The sequence below is a fragment of a genome, unplaced genomic scaffold, assembly GCF_019419815.1.
Source record: "Pyrus x bretschneideri cultivar Hongxiangsu unplaced genomic scaffold, Pyrus_bretschneideri_v1 Contig11, whole genome shotgun sequence".
Lineage (NCBI taxonomy): Eukaryota > Viridiplantae > Streptophyta > Magnoliopsida > Rosales > Rosaceae > Pyrus > Pyrus x bretschneideri.
In genome coordinates, this window is record NW_025999402.1 from 2,271,921 (window position 1) to 2,293,003 (window position 21,083).

Sequence of the window (21,083 nt, forward strand, 5' to 3'; positions counted from 1 at the left end):
TCACAGCTATTTTACATAAAAGTTTACCAAACACTATAATATTGTTTTTTTTCTTTTCCAAAATCACTTTTACAAAAAAGTTTACCAAACACTCAATTGCTTTATTTTACAGCTGCTTATTCTCACAGCACAGCAGAAGCAGTTTTTTTTTTCAAAGCACAGCAATACCAAACCAACCCTAAGACTTTCTACTACAAACAAAATACGTAAAGAACGAAAATATCATTAGACCGTGTTTCGTAGTACTGGGTGCCAAAATGCCATTTCTATTATAACAACATTAATCAACTGGTATAACGATAAATTTCTTTCTGAATTACAAGATGTCCGAAGTTAGAATCTCTAACCCTAATTAATTACAAAAGGCTATATTACTTTATCCATATACTTCTCTTGTGATGGATTTAAGTAGAAGGCCAACATTGCCATCATCGAAACTACATATTAATAAAACTTTTTTTTTCAACTAAAAGTGGGTGAAAATACATTTTTGTGTTTTATTAAAACAAAAAAGTTAAAAGCAGTAACGTAATTTCATAAAATAAAATTTTACTTTTTTTATTTAAGCCTCACATATATGTGATTTTATCATTTCTAAATAGAAAAAAAATCTCTCCTTCTTTTACCAACTCCGACGTTCTTTCTCACACGAGAGGCTTACTCGATCGTTACGAAAAAGAAAATATTAGGCGCTGATGTGATCATATGTAAAGAAGTCATATGGGCAAAGTAATTTGCTTGACTAAAGGCGCCAAGAGAAAAAACTGAAGGAAACAAACAAAAGGGAAGTTGTTGGGACTTTTTTCCGTGCAAATATATGAAATCAGTTGGGACTTTTTTCCGTGCAAATATGTGAAATTAGTTGGGACTTTTTTCCCTCCTCCAACCCTTTAAGCCACAAAAGATGTAGCTATTATCTGAAATTTTAGGTTTTCCTACAAAATTGCCTAACTATAATATAAACTTTCAAGTTGATTATTTATCAACATAAATCTAGGTTATCATTATTGGCACTTGTAAAGATTTATGTTGCACTAAACATATGGAAATATAAAAAGAAAAAAAAAACACTTGATATGGAAAAAAACTTATGTGGGGAAAAAGATTGGTAGAGATCGAATTTTCTTAGTTGTTCAGAGAAAATGATTGGTAGAGATTGAATTCGTATCAAAGTGTACATGCATGATTGTTTTCTTCAACTATGATACCATCCTACAAATACTTTACATTCTATCAAAAGTGATTTAGATTTGAAAATTACTACAATACTTGTTTCCTTCAATTTTTTTGTGGTGGTGGTCATCAGCCACAAACTCAAGTCATAATCTCATAAACTCAGGTCATATGGATTGGATTTGGGTCTGGATAACCTTCCTAATTTAGGTTGATTTTCTTTTATTGCATCACGTGTGTAATAAACTAATAATTATGATTAACATATTCGTCTTTTTTTTTTTTCTTTTGATAGGAACATATTTGTCTCATGGTTGGATGGATTCTATGAACTTTACCTAAGATTTTGTGTGAAACTTACGCGGATTCCTGCATGGTAAATTATCAAGAATTTTCCATACGTAATTCGTCACAACCAAATCTTACTCATCCTCTGTTTTCCTAAAAAAAAACAGAGGGTATTAACTATCACTAAATATACATACTGAAAGATTTTTGTTGAAAGAAATGTTAAATGAATTTTTTTTTTAAATCTTTTCGAACCTGCCAATTTAAAAAAAAAAAAAATCCAAAGGGTAGCGGTTTTCTAACTTTACGTACTGATAAATATCAAAGATGACACTCATGATAACATTCAATAGGTACACAATCTAAAAAGACTTCAACAAAATATACAATGTCAACTTAATCAAACTAGTTGTCCTCGTACTGATGGGATGGGTTTAAGGGCGAGAATGCATGAGAATAAGCAAAGAAACGTATCCAAGTCTTGAAATCATCTACACCTAACTCATATTATTGAGATAACACTCCCAAAAAAAAAAAAAAAAAAAAAAAAAACACTTCAAGAGATGACATCTGAGAAATTTTACGCACAAAACCTACAAAACAATGAATAGGAGACACTATATGACAATGAGCAGCTCCCACACAAGAAGCTAACAATGAACCAACTTGAGTCCATAACAATTTTGTGCTCAACACCATTAGCGAAGATACCATTTCTAACAAACTGATGACACGCCAAACAAAATTAAAATACTCACTACAGAAACTCACAAATTAATAAACCTTGTCAAAGAGGCATTATTGACGAAGTAATGAAAAACAGATATGCTGCAATTTATGAGAAGATGAAGGAAGAAGGCTAAAAAAAGGAGAGGGGCTGCCACCAGCCCCAAACCGGAGCAAAAGGCCAGTGGCTATGAATTTTGCATATTTAAGGTTTCCCAAGAGGAGGAGAGATAAGAGAGGGGCTAGAGTTTTTACTAAAATTGTTCGTGTAGCTTGGTTAGGAACTCAAAATACAATTGTACTGAAACAAAATCCACATTAGTAATTCAATACTTTTCAACGCATCTACTGCGATTCCTTGATTTCTTATAGTGGATCGGAATAATTGTTTATGGCGTCTTCTTTTATGCATTTTATTTGTATCCATTATTATCAAAAAGGTAATTAGATCACATACTTGAACCTCTATTTGGTAGGTAGTTATGCTTATCATTAGTAGTCCACGATTTCAGCTTTTATTATTTTCGTTGATTGTCTCTTTTTGCGGATTTGGTCTTCGTCCCCCGCTTTTAATTGGTTAATTTGTGTAATTTTTTTGTTAACAAAAAAATAAGAGGGAGGAGGGATGGGTGTGAGGTTCTTGAGTGTAAATAGAAACTCTTTTGCAAATGCAACTCATTTGTGAAAAGTGAATGTTGTGTTATGTCTTCAATAATGAAGTTTTATTTTTGGTAATGATGAAGCATAGAATCCAAAGGTTTAAGGGCTCATTGGAACTGCTTCTAAAATGGTTAAAAGCGCTTTTTAAGAAAATATTTTTGAAATAAATATTTAGTCATTTTAAAAACACTTCTCAACGAATCCTAAGTGGACTATAAGAATTTTCTTTCCACTTTGCATTTAAGTTCAAATTCCCCCATAATACATATTTGTATGAAAATTTATTTTGACACTCTTTCTTCTTACGTGCGTCTTTGAATTAGTGTGTACAAAGAAAGACAAAAGTGCGTGAGAATCAAATTCTTCTGTAATTTTGGTTTTCTTACCGATAAAAAAGAGAGAGAAAGAGATCATGATTATTAAAAATGGAAGTTACTCGGTTTGTGTGGTCTATTCTACTTCTACCCACAAATTGCCAAATGAATAAAAAGAGTGAGTGATTCTTTTTTTTTTTGGTAAACAAGAGTGAATGATTTTGTGAAAGAATAAACGAATGAAAGAGTAAATGATTCCTTTGTATAAAACGGTGACAATCCATGTGGCCTAAAATTGAACACACGTACGTCGTGCGGCGACCCTCAGTTGTACACAACGCAACCGACGACGACTGGACCTCCTGCCATGTCCCATCTCTCATTCCTCGACTTGTGATGCACTCACTTGCTCCTTGTGGGGTGCTCGTGGCCCCTCGTCCCATCATCAGATTTCTCATCAACCCAACTCCACTAATTACATATCGAACCATTATTAAACACTAATAGTGGATGTTAATTATTAAGCACTAATACTTTCTTCAAACACATCTTGTATTAGTATTACTGATGTCGATGACTGTATATGCAAACTTTCTTATCCAACAGAACGAATCACAAAGATCGAAGATATTTTTTCTTACAACAAGACGTAATGTACATTTCGCTGTATATATTTCACCTCCACATCCCCCATATTATCAATATTTAGGACTCGTTCAGTTGTGCTTATATCAATCAGTATTTATTGTGTACGACCTCATGATGCCACTAAATGCTTGACAAAATCATGTATCGGCAAATTGTGTCATCTCTGGGCAGGGGTCGGCAGACCTTGTGCACACCTCTTGGCTAACCTCGTAAAGTCATACGTACAGTTCTTGGCATGTGACATGTGCCAGGTGCTTGATCAAACGTCTAACAAGAAAAACCAACTCTTTTATCATGTTCTTCAAAGAAAGATGCTAGCACCTTTCTCACTTGAACTTTCTTGTTCTGTCTTCTCAAATCTCTTTCTCATCTTATAATGTTGTTGATGATCGAAACCGGCTACTATCTAGATGGCCCTTTAAAGATCAACCTTTGTAAAAAAACAACCAACTCAGAAATCGTTTAACTGTTCGATTAACGTTGTCAAATTTATGAGTTTACTTGAAAAAGATGGTTCGTGTATTTATTAGATAATCATCATATGATTAAAATATTTCAGATTTAGTTATTTTTTATGCATAAATAGATAGTTTTGATCAACAAGCAACATTTCATAGTAAGAAAAAAAAAAGTAAAAAAGTAAAATGAAAATATACAAATGAGAATTCCTAGCAATCCTCTTGTTCAAATAATCATCATAGTATATACAGTGTACTACAACTTTCAATTTCCAAACTCCAAATCCAAGCTTGAAAAAAACAGGGGAGGGGAGAAGGAGACCCGTCTATGTTTGGTCCGACAAGATAAAAAGATAAGGTGCCTCTCTCATTTTCTTTACATACCCCACCCTTTACCCCATTTATTGTCCAAAACAAGCCCAAGACATTACGTTGCAAAAAGTCAAATATGGGTCTGGTTGGGCTAGCGTTGTTACTGTCCACTAGGTATTCGTGGCAGTAAAAGGTTGGGATTTATTTGGACGGCTCACAACGACAAGAAAATTTTTAATATGCTGAAAGCACGATTTAATACATTATATATCATAATATAATTGTTGACTTTTTATGTTAAATTTTCAACTAATTGTATGATTATATTTAATGTATGTGATGGTATGCCATACACACTAAAAAATCTCTCCACAACAACGTCACCCTGATCATATACTAACAAATCTCTTCACAACGACGTCACCCTGACCACATGGCGCAAATCTGTAACTTTTCTTGACAGGTTGGAGGATGAAGAGAGAAACAATAGAAAAGCACAAAATAAAAATAGATAAAACAAACCGACTAATATTATTGTCTAGGGTTGTTTTTCTCTATTATAAGTGAAAATTCCATGTTTAGTTCACAGGAATAATCATGACGTATGTATTTAGTGGGGATTCTCGTAGGATCTTCTTTGTGAGGATCTTAGAGATTCTCAAATTATATATGTTCATTGTATATCATAAGATTAGAAATCATTGTAAATTCTTTTATTTAAATTTGAATATAAACAGTACTTGACGAAAATTAACCGTACAATGTACGATAAACAGATACGATTGAAGAATTCCTGAAATCCTCACAAAGAAGATCCGATGAGGATCCTCACTCACTTGTATTGATTTCGATCCTAGTTAGTGTCGGCTTAGCCTAGGTCAATCCCTATACCATTGCAATGGATTGTCCATGTTCATTGAAATGTAGAATATCTTTTATAAAAAAAAATGGAGAAATATTTGCGATTATGAGCATGAAGAACTTCGCCATGTGATGTACCATTTAATGTGTTAAAATATAAGTATATAATAATATTATGTGAAAGTGCTTTGGAAAAATACCGAAGTATTGCTCCAAATGAAGCGAGGTGCAAGGAGAGAGGAAAAATACCAATATTTTTTGGTATTTTAGCTAAAATAATCTCTAAAATTAGCACAACTAATTATCATGAAGGGGAGAAGTTAGTTTGACAAAAATACCCTTTGAAAGTGTTCATGTTTGACAAAGTTTTCATAGAACAACAAAAATAATTTACAGTAGACAAACCCAATGACCACTTTTATCGATTTTTATTGTCGGAGACCAAAAAAAAGAGTTAACTTTAACCACCATTTTAACTAAAAAGTCTTTTTTTAATTGGCGAATCATTCCAAAATTAAAAAATAAAACCAAAAATTAAATTAAATTAAATAATACAAAAAAAAAAAATTAGGAAAATTCGAAAAGGGTAGGCGTCGTCTTTGGCTTATAAAACGGTGGGAGCGACGGTTTCGTATTTAACTGAAAAGGGAGTTTGATCTTTCACGTGTCTCTCCCTTTCCTCACTCTCGTTTATTTTCCGATTCTATTTGCTCTCTCTGTATCTATCAATCTGTCTATCAATCTATCTATCTTGCTTTCTTTCTGTTTTGTTTTGCAGCAAAAAGAAAATAATAATCATCTTGCTTCGGTTTTTAACTTTATTTATTTGTTAAGCTTCGTTTGACGGTGCTACTTTTCAATATATATACACCCCCCACACATACATATATCACCCTATATATACACCTTGACTCTGCTAATAAATAAAACAGAGAGCGAGACAGGTTTAGGTTTCTTATAGGGAGAGAGAAATGGAGGGAAGAAAGCAAACTGGGTCGTCGTCGTCTTCCTTCACTTCTGAGCTTTTCGGGTCGAAGGAGTCATCTGCTTCTTCTGGGATTTTTGGGGCCATATTTGCGCCTTCCTCCAAGGATTTGGTATTATTGCTATTATTCCCCTGTTTATTTTTCTGATTTTCTGAAATTCTTGATGGTTTTTTTTCTTATTGTTTTCTTATTATTCAATTGGGTTTTGGTTTTTATCTCTGCATTTTTGAATTTTTGACAATTCTTGCTAGGTTTTGTTTAATGAAAAATGGGGTTCTGTTTTTTCATTGAATTTAGCTTAAAGCCTTCGCCTATGTGTCATTTTACAATTTACATTGTTTTGGGGATGTTTTTATAACTTTCTCTCGTAAAATCTTGGTGGGGTTTATCTATATTGTCTCCCAAATTAGGTGAAAACCTTCAATTGTCATCTGTTTTCTGAATGGATGATAACATTATTTTATTAATGAAAGGGTTTAGAATTATAAAAGTAGTATCTGTTTGTTCTTTTGAATGGATTTTGCTTTTATCTCTCCTCTAAACTTTTGCTCTTTGAATCTCTCTCTCTCCCTCTCTCTCCTGACTGACCCTTTTATTAGATTAATAGATTCTGTAAAGTGTGTTTATATATTTGTTTATTTTTCTGCTGTACTATTCTCGGAGCTGACTTGTGATGTTGTTGATTCAGGTGTTAGGGAGGGAATCTGTGCGTTCAGAATTCACTGGGAAAAAGCCCTCGGATGAACCATTGCACTTCAAGCCCGGAGATCAGCCAGGTTTGCATGCTTTTTCTACCTTTCAAATGTTGTTTTTCTTTTGTTATGGCCAAAGTTTTGTATTTTCATTTTTTTTTATTTTTTGCTGTTTTGTTTAGATTGCTGCTTTCTGCATGCCAGGCATAAACTGGGTTAACCTATTATTTATGAACATCACCAGGGACCCATGGCCAAAAGTACTTCTGGGTTGTACAGTTTATGGAAGTTCTTTCTGTTTATTCTGAAAGCACTTGGAATTTTTATTTTTTCGACATGCTTTTAATAATAAAAAAAAAATTCTAATGAAAAAGATCGTGAGCATAAGTGCTTTCTAGGGAAATATATATTTAGTCAATCTGCCTTTAAACTTTTTAAAGTCCTCCATACTTTGCCTTGGAAACAGAATTTTCCTTCTGCACTATTCATTCTAAAGTGAAACATTTGCTTATTTTCTTTGCAAATAAAATAGTTTATCTTTGGGTTGCCATTTTTTTAAAATTTATTTGTAACTGCAGACCAAGTAATTCTTGGTTTTTAAAGTATGAATTGTATGCTTGGGAAGTGTTTAATTCAGATGGATACCGTGTTGTTGCTGCTGCAGATGGTGCCTCTAAAGAGAGCGAAGGTGAGAGTAAGAGCATATCAAACAAGGACATAATAAACTCCATCTATAGGGATCAGAGAGTGCAACAACCTTGCCATCTCAGTTCATCAATCTATTATGGTGGCCAAGATATTTATTCTTATCCTCAGAGTACCCAGAGCCCCGAATATAACTCTACGGTGAGCGTTTTTCTTTGTTTTGTTATGTTTATGTATAATCCAAACACTAATAGAGTAATTGTGGAAATTCTCCGGGTGTATTATGTTATGTTTCTTTGTTATGTTTATGTATAATCACCGGGTGTATTGTGTGTCTGTATCCTTCTGTGGTGGGACATAACAAGTGACGTGATGAGAGATATTGACACATGGGTGTGACACGCTAGATTTTATCTTGTGTGGCATGTTATGTCAGGAGATGTAGCAAATTGTACAAAATTACTATATAATTAAGGAATTTTCATTTAGATTAAGGCTGTTCTTAATTGGGGGATTATTTCCTGATAATTTCAGTACAAGAAAGATGGGACCGAGGATGATTCGGGAAGTGCTTGTAGAGGAAACTGGTGGCAAGGTATAAATCATACTGCAATTGTTTACTGGAGAAATCTGTATGTAGTGTTCTCAACTTCTGACGTCGTTTTTCTTCCAAATTATCCATCGCTGCAGGTTCCCTCTATTATTAAGTGCTCCTTTGCCGAGGCTTATACTCGTCAAGGTATGTTACTTCTGAAACATTGCTACGAATCTACCATTCGAGTCTCCAACAATCATTCTAATAATTAATATCTAATTTGACTTATGGACGAATATGCAAGCCTACGTTTTAGTATGTACTATATAGACACTTCTTGTCAGTCGCACGTCATCTAGCATTTAAGTCTTCAACAATCATTCCATTAATTACACATCTAATTTGACCTATGAACGAATAAACAAGCATACGTTTAAGTATGTACTATGTAGACTCGTCCTATCGTTAGCACATCGTCTACATTGACCTTATCTTTTCCTTTCTTTGATCTCGGTGAATTTCATTTATTAACTTGCCTATTGGTCAATCATGACATTTTCCTTTAGAATCTTATCATATTTACCACAGTTTTTTTCCCTCTTATTAATACATATACAAGGGTTTTTATCACAAATGGTTGATTTAGTTTCCGAAACACCTAACTTTGGTTCTTCTCGTTTCAAATTCATCAATGTTGTCCTCCGTAGTTTTATTTGTGTGACCTTTGTGTATTGTGCTTTGCAGATATATAGGAAGGAAATAGGGTAGCAGCAGGTGATTGTGGACAGCTGGTTTGTTTTCCTCCAGCCCCCAAACACAGTACTCATATATATATATATATATAGAGAGAGAGAGAGAGAGAGAGATAAGTGCGCACCTTCTTTAGGTTCTCTGTAAAGTACGTACTCTCTGCTACTGTAAAGGATGTTTGGTTTAGTGACTTAATTAACCTCAACTGCTGTAATGTAGTTGAAGATTTGGATGTTATTTTAGTTTATGTTAAATGAATGGTTTGTACTTTTAATTGCATTTGGTTCTCTTTATCTCTATTCTCTTTTTTTTTTTTTTTTTTTTTTTTTCCTCGCTTTTAGGATGGATGGATAGTTTGTAGTCTCTGATCTACTCATCTGTGGTCCATGAAATTTGTTACCTGAGATAGAATCTTACTGACGGGGATGAACCCAAACTGAGCCTATGCTGTACGTGTGGCTGGTTTTTTAAATCACCTCAGTCTCAATGATAGGGTTATCCTCACTAAAAAATGTTCTCTTGTTAGATTGTGTGTATGAATTACTAGTTTGATTGATTTTTGTTGGTGTTTAGTTCACATTTAGTTTTAACAATACAAGTATGTATGACAAAGTTATTCTTTTGTCATACTGAATATGAACTAGTAATCTGATTGATTCTTGTCTAAATGTGGAGTTTGGATTCATTATGGTAAGATAAGTATGACAAAAGAAGTAACCTCATCTTTCACTTAGTTCACATTTAGTTTTAACAATATATGTATGTATGACAAAATTATTCTTTTGTCAGACTGAATATGAACCGGTAATCTAATTGATTCTTGTCTAAATGTGGAGTTCGGATTCATTATGGTAAGATAAGTATGACATGAGAAGTAACCTCATCTTTCACTCCACCCAATTCCTCCTATTCACTTCTTCACTTTAAATGGTAAAAAAGAAACTGGGTATTTGGATATCCACTAAAACAATACAACAATTTATGTGGAAGAGGTTCATCATTACTGTAGCGTCATATTATTTTAGAAATACGAACCCTTATAGAGAAAAATTTATACCTAACATTATATTATTGAACCGAAAAAGATTGACGATGAACCTATTCCTTATAAGTCATTTTCAGTCGGATTAAAAGTTCATTGACTCTCCTAGCTAACCTCAAAATTTAAGATTCCATTTGTTAGTGCCAACATACAAGAAACTAACAAATTAGTCTTCAAAGGCGGTGCCCATTAAAGCCAGGACTATCTTGCTTTCCAAACCTTCTTTTCGATTTCTTATCCCAGCTTTCGATTCTGGGGTCGACCTATCCAAGTAGCAAACCTAATGGAATAGTCCTTATCCTATGTTTGGTGAGACATAGCTTTCACCATGGTCGTTAATTAAGTTCTGGTCGTTAAAGAAGATTGTAGGCGTGGAGGAAGACTCTTCTGCCACGCTTTTACAAAGTTGCTTCTGACTTTGACGTTACAATGAATGTTTTGTCTCCAATTGTCCAAATCCAATCATTCATTTCAGCTTGTGACTAATTCCAATTTCATTAGGGTATGTCTACTTATCGAAAATGAGCGTACAAAAATATTGGTATCATGCGTTTGTTTATATGATTTATACAAAAATTAAGTGGTTCCTGAATTAAAAATCAATTATTTCATATATGAATTAATTAAGATATCGCATTATTAACGAGCAGGTAATTTATCTTATACTTGAACAATCAGAAACCATTCTAATTCATGATTTCTCATCATTCTTATTCGAGATTTCTCTCATTCAAATTACATAAACATATCAATAGAATCCAAGACAACTTAACGTTTAGGTGTAGCACAAAACAAACAAGTTACAAGGTTCCGGGAAATTGCATATTTTTATTGTACGAGAAGGCCAGGATACATATACATGATACGGGCTACTAGCTTTAATTTATTGCCAAATTACAGAGTAGTAATCCTACTTAATTAGTCACACTAGTAGCCAACTGCTTCAAATATCTTAACCAGACTTACGACTCCATGGCCTTCAACCTTTCCTTACATTCATTCACGGCAGAGTATAGCCTGCAACATTAACGTCGCATTAGGTCATATTATATTAGTCAAAAAATAGTATCAAACACAAAAAAAGGTTGGGTTGTTATTTATAAATCACAGTTTGACAGTTACGTAAATAAAAAAAAAAGCGTTGTTTTTTTTATGTTTTAGTAGTTTTTCTGTAGGTATCAGATTGAGAATGCATGTATTTATGAATTTACCTCCGCACTTGGTACCGACTGGGCGGTTGGCAAAGTTGCAGCGCTTGGGAATGGTTATCGCAACCTCAAGCTTGACACCAGAGCTCTTGGCAGTGTCAGAAAGTAGGATAGCACAGAGGCAGCTAGGGTTTTGTCCCATCCTCTTGACTTGCTGACAGCAACTAGCGGAAACAGCAGCTTTTTCATCTTGTGCGGCATCCGCACAAGGAGCAAGCTTGGCGGCCTCTTCGTCTGGACTAGCTTTTCCACAAGCACTTGCCCCATCAGCCCTTTCAATCATAGCAATGCTGAAAACTGCAAGAAACCCTAACACGCAAATAAATTTCACTGCAGCTGCCATTTTTGTGTTGGTTCACAATGCAGAAGTTTGAAGTTAATGAAAAGTTATATCTCACAATTCCACCATGGTACAATGAAATAATCTGTGTGTGATGGGGTTTTTATACTTGAATCTGAGCAGAAAATGTGGGTTTTCCATTCATCCACTCACTACTAGTGGAAGTGGCACTAGAACCAAATTATTGCTTATTTTTAATCACTTTTGGGTACAGAAATTGGTCTGAGACATCTGTTTCACTTTGCTCCAATAAAAGACTGGCATTTGATCATTAGAGATTTTGAGATGCAGCCATTACTGACAGTGAGGATCCTCAAAAACCCTTGTTGCTGAGACACCTCACCCCAATTCTCCAAAAGCTCCATTACCGACCATGTTCCATCCTCTTCGTATGTGAATACGTGTAGCCAACTACCACACTAGGTTAAACCCAACTACCACACTAGGTTAAAACTGTTGAACCACTTCAACAAAAGCAGGTGTACGCATCAAGTCCGTTGGTTAGAATATAGTATATCAGCCTATTGCATTCAAGTTCGAATAACCCTCTTTGTAAATTTTTCTTCAATTAGCCAAATTGATTTGTTTATATGGCCATGCAACTAAATTTCAGTATTATAATTAACAGACCTCCTAACAATTTTAATTCTAGTTCCTTCTGCATATAGATATTGGACATTTCTTAATGATCAAGGCCTAGTAAGGAACTATTAACTCAAGTGGTTAAGAGCAATTTATCTATGCATTTCAAATTATGTGTTCAATCTTCACATCACCAACATCGCTTGTATAAGAGCAATTTATCTATGCATTTCAAATTATGTGTTCAATCTTCACATCACCAACATCGCTTGTATAATAACAGTCAACCCGCCCCGCCCCCCCCCCCCCCCCCTCCCAAAAAAAAAATCCCCGGCCAAAGAAAATGTTAGCTCAGAATACTATGATGCAAGAAACAACGATAAATACGTGAAAACCCCTTGAAGAAGAGCTAATTATGGCGCAAAATAAAAAGGCATTTTTCTTAAGGACTTCTGTGCAAATTGATAACCTGCTCATTGACAGTCGATCAGCTAAAATAGGTATATACCTGTCCTTATCATCAAAAGTGGGCATTTGGTCTAGTGGTATGATTCTCGCTTAGGGTGCGAGAGGTCCCGAGTTCAATTCTCGGAATGCCCCTTTCTTTTTATCCCTTTTGTAAGTTTTTTTGTCCATGGCAGATGAGATGACTGTATTTTGGAAATTTACCAGTATTTTATACGGATTTATGACCAAAAATAAAGAAGTAATGAATTCATAAACAATAACATAATTATTGTGAAAATTGCCATCATTATTTTGGAAATCCTAGAGCAAAGTCTGCTGATACCGCACAAACTTGAACACTTTCGCACTGAATTTTATCATATAATTCATCATATCCACTGCATGAGAAAACAATCAGACTTCATATATTCTATCCAAACTAGTTAAAATTTTTAGTTCTATCTTTACAACCACTGTTTGATCGAGGTCAAACTGCGACTCGGGTCCGGAACAAACTCCAAACTGTAATACAGGGATGCACATCTAAAACATAAAACACTCAACTCATCACCGTTGCAGACATCTTGTTCTAACGAGAGTCGACAACCCAATGAACCTTCCCCTCTCTCAGATGTCCTCCTATGTCCTTAAAAAACACGCATAAAGGACCTAGTTGAAGTGGCTGAACACTTCTGCATGGTCAGCCGATGGATTCATTCTTCTGTGACTGAGTCTTGTGATCCCGGGCTCCTTAATGCTTTTGTACACTCAAAAGAATCGATTCGCATGTGAGACCCTAGCGTTTCTTGCATTGTGTTTGTTACTGAATCTGGTTTCTCAATTGGATCACTGTAGTCCTTTCCTTTTGCATCGATGCTAAGATAATCAGTCAGTACTTTTTTAACACCCAACCCACGTTGAGGGATCTTGCCGCTGGTGATGAATGGTGATCCGTCTCCCCTCAGAGGGCTAACTAGCTGTGAGGGTGAAAAGCTTGGTGTGGCGAAAGGTGTTTTGTATGGAGTGCTTGAGATGGGCACCGAGTATGGAGTAGGAGTGCTCTTGTGTGGAATCATACTAACTTTCGAGATTGATGGGAACTGATCAGAATGTCGTGTCAAGTCATCTACATAAAGCAGGTCATCAATGCGTGCCACGATGTTAAATGCCAGGCTCTCCAAAACCCTTGAATAGCTCTCCAAAATGGATTTCCCGACATCCTAGCAGATCAAAATTGACCAATTAAGCACAAAGAAAAAACAATTAGAAGGCACCAATAAGAACAAAGCTTTTTAGTGGTAAAGTTGGAACCTTATTGTGCTGAATCTTGCTCATATCGAGGGCTGTCTGTGGAAGACCAGGGAAGCGTTGCTTCAAGCACATTAACAGACTTTCTGCTCTTTCTGGAAGCAACTCCTTTTTCTCTGCATCAATCATCAGCTCCTTGACCATTTCCCATGATGACTTCGAACCAAATCTGTTCGAAATACTTGTAGGTTTTGGGTTTGCCTTTTTACGCCACATATATATCGAGGCCTCCACTCTATTCGCAATCTCTAGGGCTTGATGTTCAGAGGACAAATCAAGGCAATCAAGCAGGCATTCTGCGGAGAACTGATCTGATGTAATGTATCGATAAATAACATCCCCTAAGCTTACTCTTCCATTCTGAAACCAAGTTAAAACAAAAGTTTAACAACTATGTCTTTGTAATCATGTATCACAGGTATCTTGAACGTTTCCAACCTTCGGAAGAGATTCCAGATATGATTCGGGGACTTCCATATCTGCTAGAGTAATACTATTGATTGCCATGGCAGCTTTTAATATTTGGCTCGTGCAATCACGCTTGTGCTGCAATTGCTTTCTTGAATTTTCATGGAGTCCACCAGGAGGAACTCGGGGCACAGGTAGCCACCACTTTTCCTCTTGGCGCTGAAATGCTCTTCGGAAAGAGGTTGACCCATCTGCATCTGGGGCCAGAATCCCTTGATCAACGTACCAGAACTCCGTATTGTTAAAGCCATCTAAGATTTCCTGCAAGGATTGGCTAAATTCAGAATGGAACTCGCAAACTGGATCTAGGTAGCAGGGGAAAAGTTTTTTAGAACCTTACAAGAAGCATGTTGTCCAATTTACGAAGGGCAGGGAGATTAACGTAAAGATCTGAGCGCGGTCTGCAAGTCATGACCTGAATTGAAATATATATGAGTCAGAACAATTTCAAGGAACTGATCATTTATTAGCCCCCTAACCCTTTATAGTTGAGGTTGCTTATCAAAATATCATCACGTGACTTATATGAACATAAAAGGCTCTACGCCTGCATTTCTATTTCAATGCACCATTTATAATGCAGCACAGTTAAAAATAGCGACGCTTCATTACTGCAATATACTAGGAATTGCTCACTAAAACTCACAATTGAGACTTTTGATCATTCTTTCAGATGTTTGTTGCCACTCAGTACAATATATAAAGCTGCGCCAAGGGTTTCCATATCGAAAGCTGAATTATTATACTATTCTTTTAATCAATGTTGGAATCAGATCATACCTCCAATTTGCTTCCATCAGGAAAAGTCTGCCAAGAAGGTATCAGCTCAACAATGTGATCACTCACACAAAGAAGCCATTCCATCTCTCTTCGCCACATCGATTTCTTCTCTTGCGGTAGTGGTTCTAGTCTCCAAAGTTGCCCGAATAGGGTAGCTGCAAGAGGGAACCAGAGAATAAGAAGAATTAGCATCAGAATCTATAACAAATTTTCGTTAAACAACGCCGCAAATCAACCAATTCTTAGTGTTAAGACATTGAGAAAATAAATTAAAAGTGCGTACCGCAAAGATTAGTAATGGCATTTGATATAGCCAATGCTGTGCAAACCCCATTTCCACAACCTGACATATCTTCTCCAAGCAGTAATTTCGAAAACCTCTCCTTCATCAACTCAGTCTCTACAATCCCATAAACCAAAACCAAATTATGTTAGATGAAAATGCATCAAATTGACATGTAGCTTGGTTGTCAAGCCTATTTCGAATTGTTTATGTAAGTGTTAAAAGTGCTTTCTGACAACTTTAAAAGTGCTTCAAGGTCCTAAAAGCACTTTAAACCCTAAATAGGTGCTTCTCACAAGAGCATTTCTATCAAAAGCGCTTATGAGCAAAAGTGCTTCCTACGAAAGCAATCCCAGACCGGTTATGAATTGGAGGGGAATAATAATACCTGATATTGTTGACCCTTGTTTCTCTAGTTTCCTATCATCTGAATGGGTTTTCTCCGCCGCTTCATCACCGTTCTCACTGGTGCAATCCGGCGCCTCACCTTTCTGAACAGGCCAACCCAACGACGGCGGCGAAGACGACTCCTCAGAGCTGCTGTGGCTCTGCTCCTCCTCCTGCCCCGTCGTCTCCGACGTCAAAAAATTCGAACTTGAACTGCTCTCACGACCCTTCTCCTCAATCAAATCCTCAAAGCTCCCATCTTTATCCAAAGCTTCAGCCAAAAAATCGCCACTTTTCTCCCCAATAACTTCATCTTTCTCCACCAAACCCTCCATTGAAGCTCCTCCTTCGTCACCAAAACCCGGCAAATCGCAGAAAGCAGAGTTGTTCACCACCATACCATCGTACGGAAGCTTTCCTAAGCAGCAGGAGTTGAAGATTCGAGCTCTGCAATGCAAGTTCCGAAGATACTTGGACGCCCAGAAACAGAAAAGGGAAAATGGGTTGCGGCTGTTAAAGCTTCTGAAGCTCAGCAATGGCGGACAGAGCTTGAGTTGATGAAATTTAAGGTGGGTTCTTGATTCTCTTTCTTCTTGGTAAGTGAAAGCTCCATCCATGGGGTCTCAACCATGTCTGACAGTGAAAGTATGATTCTTCCGGAAGGAGGTTTGGTTTATTTATATGAACAAAAATGTGGAGCTGGTAATGATTAATGGAGCTTGCTCAAACACATGAACAGCGAGAGAGAGAGAGAGACGCATTTGAGCTTTGAAGAGCGTATGTTTCTACCTTTATCTTCGCATGGTTCGAGCTTCGAATTATCTACTTTTTTAAGTAACTTTTTAAAAATTATTTCTGTAATAAAAATTAACTAAAATTAATTGACTATATTTCTCACTCTAACACAGATTTTAAAAACGTTAATCAAACAGTTAAATTATTTATATTTTAATTCATTTCTCTTTTGCAGAACTAAAAGTTGAGTTAAAATATAGAAGGTTTTGATTATCAAACTGCATTACAAGATTAAATAAGAATGTCTACGTAAGAAAATTGTCAATATCTTCTTTTTACAGTACAAAAGATAAAGAAACTTAAACTCGGATGCAAAGAGAGTGAATCCCCTTCAATCAATGTGTTCTTGAATCAGACCTTAATTGCCGGTGGCTCTCTCTCTCTCTGTTAGCATTTGCTCTGCTTTGCTTAAACAAGGATTAAAAATGATAAAACGTGTATTAATAATTCTAACTTGGGTTTGAAAAATACAATAAACAATGGTTATGGGAAGCGTGCAATCGACGGATCTCTCAATGATGCCTACCAATTTATCCTTGGATTTGGTGTCAAGTGACCACATTGCCCTTCTACTTGAAATTGTCAAGACTAATGTTTGATGACTGTTTATTTAAATTATATTCTACTTAAACGTTGATTAATATGTTTATTTTATATTGGTGCCTAATGATGTTCTTGTTGATAATTGGATTATTACTTAAATGTTGATTAACATGCTTATTTTATTTTGGTAACACATCATTATGTTTGCAAATTTAGTTTAAATTTTCGATCTCCCTAGAATTACCCTTAGATTATTACTTTTTATTTTTATTTTTTTTAAGAATACATTAGATTATTACTTAAGTATTGATTACCATGCTTATTTCCTATTGGTAATACATCACATGATCTGCAAATGTCGTCTAAAAAATTGATAATCCTAACATTACTTAATTACTAATCCTATTGTGTGAAGTGTGATCATAGTAAATGGAGATGTGTGGGAATTTTGTTCTATAAATTTTGGGATCTAGTGCTCATACTAGTAAATAGTTCCATTGAGTAAGATAGAAGTATGGTTAGAGCATATACGTTAATTATCTTTCATATTTGTTTCTTATGATTGGAAAACATGTGTTACAGTCGTGATTAAACAAAGATGAAAGATATTAAACATTTAAATATATTTCATTGTAGTCATGAATCTCTTGTTTTTTTTTCTTTTTGAACAAACGATATTATCTAAACTAAGAAGGAGAGGGTTGGCATAGCCTCACAATGGCCTAGCAATAATGTAATTCAAATTCGTCTTTAACGAGAATCGAACCTAAGATCTCTCACTTACAAATGAAGAAAAATATCAATTAACCGTAGTACTAAATGACAAGAATCTTATGTTCTTAAAAGACTAGTATTTGTGTTTCGTATCACCCAAAATTAAAACGCAAGAACTAAAGGGGTGTTTGTTTGACCAGATTAGGGGGGACTGGACTAGACTAGACTAATTGCTAGTGTAGTCTCATATTTGGTTTGCACAAGGATTAGGTTTAACGGGATTAGATGGGACTCACTGGGATTAAAGACTTTGTTAGGAGTTCTTGGCCAAGAACCCCAATTTCAGCCGGACTTGTAAGATCACCTGTAAGAGAGAACCTCGCTCTTCCTGCAAGAGAGAGTCGTCGCCATCACTCCCTGCGTTCCCTGCTCCCTCCTTGCCCTGCTTCCTCATCCTCATCCTCATCACCCTTATCTCTGCGTCCTACTTGCCCTCATCAGCATCCTAGTCGCCCTCCACCTAAATCGCCCCTCCTCCTCTCCCGTTCGATCCCAGTCGAAGTAACCCTCTCTCTCTCCGTCTCTCACTCTCTAGTTCTTTTGAATTTTTTCCATCTATTTTTTTATTTTTTATTTATTTATGGAATCTGGGTTTATTGAAAGGTGTTGAATTTCAAAATTTAAGTTAAGTTTTTGCAGGTTGTATAATGCGATTTAGTTAAAGTTTATGTGTTAGAGTTTGTTAATCTGTTAAATTTTATGGACTGATTGGATTCTACCTGTTATGTTGACTGTTTGATGGGTTTCAAGCAGATTGCTATGTGTGTGTGTGTGTGTGTGTAGTGTGCAATGTGCTCCAGGGCTTCAGGGACAATGACACGGAGAAAGAGTCCCTGCTTGTAATTTCCAGCGAAGAAGAAGAAGAAATAGAGTCCCTACTTGTAATTTCTGAAGAAGAAGAAGAAGAAGAAAGAGTCCCTGTTTGGACCCAATTTGAGTTGTTTGTACTAATTTGGTGTCGGATTTGTGAATTGCATGTTAAAAATTTTATTATCCTACTTCTTAGTCCGACACTGCACCAAACGCATCACTAAGTTAATCCAGCTTAGTCTAGTCTAAGCCAGTCCAACTTAGTCCCTGCAGCTAGTCCAGTTCGAGACAGTCTGGTGCAACAAACGCATCTAAAATGAATCTTAGAAAACTCTTGGTAAAGAAAAATAACTTTAAAAAAAAATCTTAGCAAACTCAGTTTGAAAATACAAAGAAACCCCAAAAGAAATGTTTACATGCTGATGAAGTCCGGGGCATTCCAGTAAAAGCAGCCGGCTTTTAGAAGCAGAGTTTCCAAGTTCTTTTTTTTTTTTTGGAGAAAGTTTCCAAGTTCGTAGAAAGCCAATAAATAATTCAAATTTTAGGGTAAAATATTTTGGGAACTACAAAACAAATTAATGGTGGAATATCTTTATCTTCTCAAAGGAGTTTCAAATTGTTTATATAAACATTTGTTTTGTTTACATCAACATTATTATAATTAAACTAGCAACTAGTTTTTACTTTAAGTTTACTATATCAGATTAGCTAATAAGTTACTGAATCCGGAATATACTCAAGGCTTATTTGTTGTTACGGCCCTCGTAAGTTATAACTCCTTTCAATTATACATTGTCGGCTAAAGCAAAAATTACGCCACATCGTTTCTTGAAACTCAATTTTGCATCACCTTCTTACACTATGTCCATTTTATTTAAAATTTGAGCCACTTCATTTTCTGAAACTCACTTTTCGCATCACTTTCTTATATTCTGTCAATTTTGTATCTATTCATTCCGCTAACGTGGCATGATTGAGTCCCATTTATTTCTGTTTTGATTGCCAGTTGTGCAAAATAATAGTTAAAAAAAATAATATATTATATTTGGAAAGTTAAAAAAACAAGGTTCTTCTTCTTCCCCTCCGTTACCGCCGCACCTCCCTACCCAAAGTACCCTAATTCAAACTAGCAACCACCAACTCGAAATCAAAATCAATATTTGGGGATTGAGTATTGGAGCTAAAATACTTGTGCGAAATGCTTTTATTTTGGTTTTTTGATTGAGTTTTGTTTGTGATCAAAATTGGGAAGAATGCTGAAGCCCGAGGACTATGCATCAAGGTCATTGTCACTGGAAACAATAGAACAAGTTTGGTTTGGTGGGTCTTCACTATCTGATGAAATTTCGGGTTCTTGATTTGAACTTCCAAATGGGTTTTAACAGTTATCGATACAGATTTTTAAAAGATTAACGGAATATGAGAAAGTGATGCAAAAATTGAGTTTTAGGAAGAAAATTGAGGAATTTTTTAAATCTTATCGACAAGGTTAAAGTCAATATGACTGTAAATTAGTAGTGAACTCCTAAATCGTCTCTTTGAGATCTTATCGGCAAAGAAGACTTGTTCATGGCTGAATGGAGCAGTTCATAAATGAGTTTTGTTTATGCACGGGACAATATAAAGCATTATCATGATTAATGATGACCAAAGTAGTTAGTGAGAAAGAATTAAAATTAAGATCAGACTTGGGTACTAATTAAAACTCTCAAGTCTCAACCATCTAAATTAATCTCCATTTTGTTTTGGTTGGTGACTTTCCGTGCAAGGCATTATGTAATTCCGATTTGCGTCGGATGAAGGATATGATTTTGGTTGTTGTTCTTGTTCCGACTTCCAAGGCTCCTCCCTAACTGTTGTTTGGATGTTGACTGCTAATTTGAATAGACGTAGAGGGAAAGACACGCTTCAATTCCAAGCTGCTTCTGAATTACAAAAACGAAAGAAATAGAGCTTATGATAGTATGATGTACCACTCTTGTGCTTTAAGTTGTTGATTCCTTGTTAAAGCTTGCGTTTCCATTTATTGCCATGGCTCCATCCTACATTTCAATTTTCAAATGCAAACTTTCATGATGGTAAACAACTTACATGGTATGAGTACTACTCTTAAGGAGTCAAAAGCTGACCGTTTGGACCTTTTCTTTCCAAAAAGATGTGAAACACGCTAGATAATTGATGGACCGCATTGCTAATTATTTGTTTATTGTTGTTTGCAAATGTGGAAATATGATCATTTGTTTAGAGGTGTGAATGAAGCATAATGGA

At 35.6% G+C, this 21,083-nt stretch overlaps 3 protein-coding genes and 1 non-coding gene across 4 annotated transcripts; 2 read left to right on the forward strand and 2 right to left on the reverse strand.

The window, feature by feature from the left end:
• Positions 1–6,105: 6,105 nt before the first annotated feature.
• On the forward strand, positions 6,106–9,327 carry LOC103967341. Its single transcript, XM_009380603.3, has 6 exons — positions 6,106–6,537; positions 7,115–7,202; positions 7,783–7,964; positions 8,298–8,358; positions 8,454–8,502; positions 9,043–9,327. Exons 1-5 carry the CDS (start codon positions 6,412–6,414, stop codon positions 8,468–8,470), a joined length of 474 nt encoding a protein of 157 aa, XP_009378878.2. The 5' UTR covers positions 6,106–6,411; the 3' UTR covers positions 8,471–8,502; positions 9,043–9,327.
• A 1,571-nt stretch (positions 9,328–10,898) lies between these two features.
• LOC103967340 (non-specific lipid-transfer protein 3) lies at positions 10,899–11,730 on the reverse strand. Its single transcript, XM_009380601.3, has 2 exons — positions 11,302–11,730; positions 10,899–11,107 (listed from the first exon to the last, which is right to left on the reverse strand). The coding sequence occupies exons 1-2, from the start codon at positions 11,639–11,641 to the stop codon at positions 11,091–11,093; spliced, it is 357 nt and encodes a 118-aa protein (XP_009378876.1). The 5' UTR covers positions 11,642–11,730; the 3' UTR covers positions 10,899–11,090.
• A 1,018-nt stretch (positions 11,731–12,748) lies between these two features.
• Positions 12,749–12,820, forward strand: TRNAP-AGG. Its single transcript has one exon. It is a non-coding gene; the product is annotated as a tRNA-Pro (tRNA).
• A 250-nt stretch (positions 12,821–13,070) lies between these two features.
• On the reverse strand, positions 13,071–16,695 carry LOC103967339 (rop guanine nucleotide exchange factor 7-like). The gene is made up of 7 exons (XM_009380600.3): positions 15,895–16,695; positions 15,507–15,623; positions 15,224–15,378; positions 14,784–14,858; positions 14,414–14,704; positions 13,979–14,335; positions 13,071–13,887 (listed from the first exon to the last, which is right to left on the reverse strand). Exons 1-7 carry the CDS (start codon positions 16,508–16,510, stop codon positions 13,381–13,383), a joined length of 2,118 nt encoding a protein of 705 aa, XP_009378875.2. The 5' UTR covers positions 16,511–16,695; the 3' UTR covers positions 13,071–13,380.
• Positions 16,696–21,083: the final 4,388 nt, after the last annotated feature.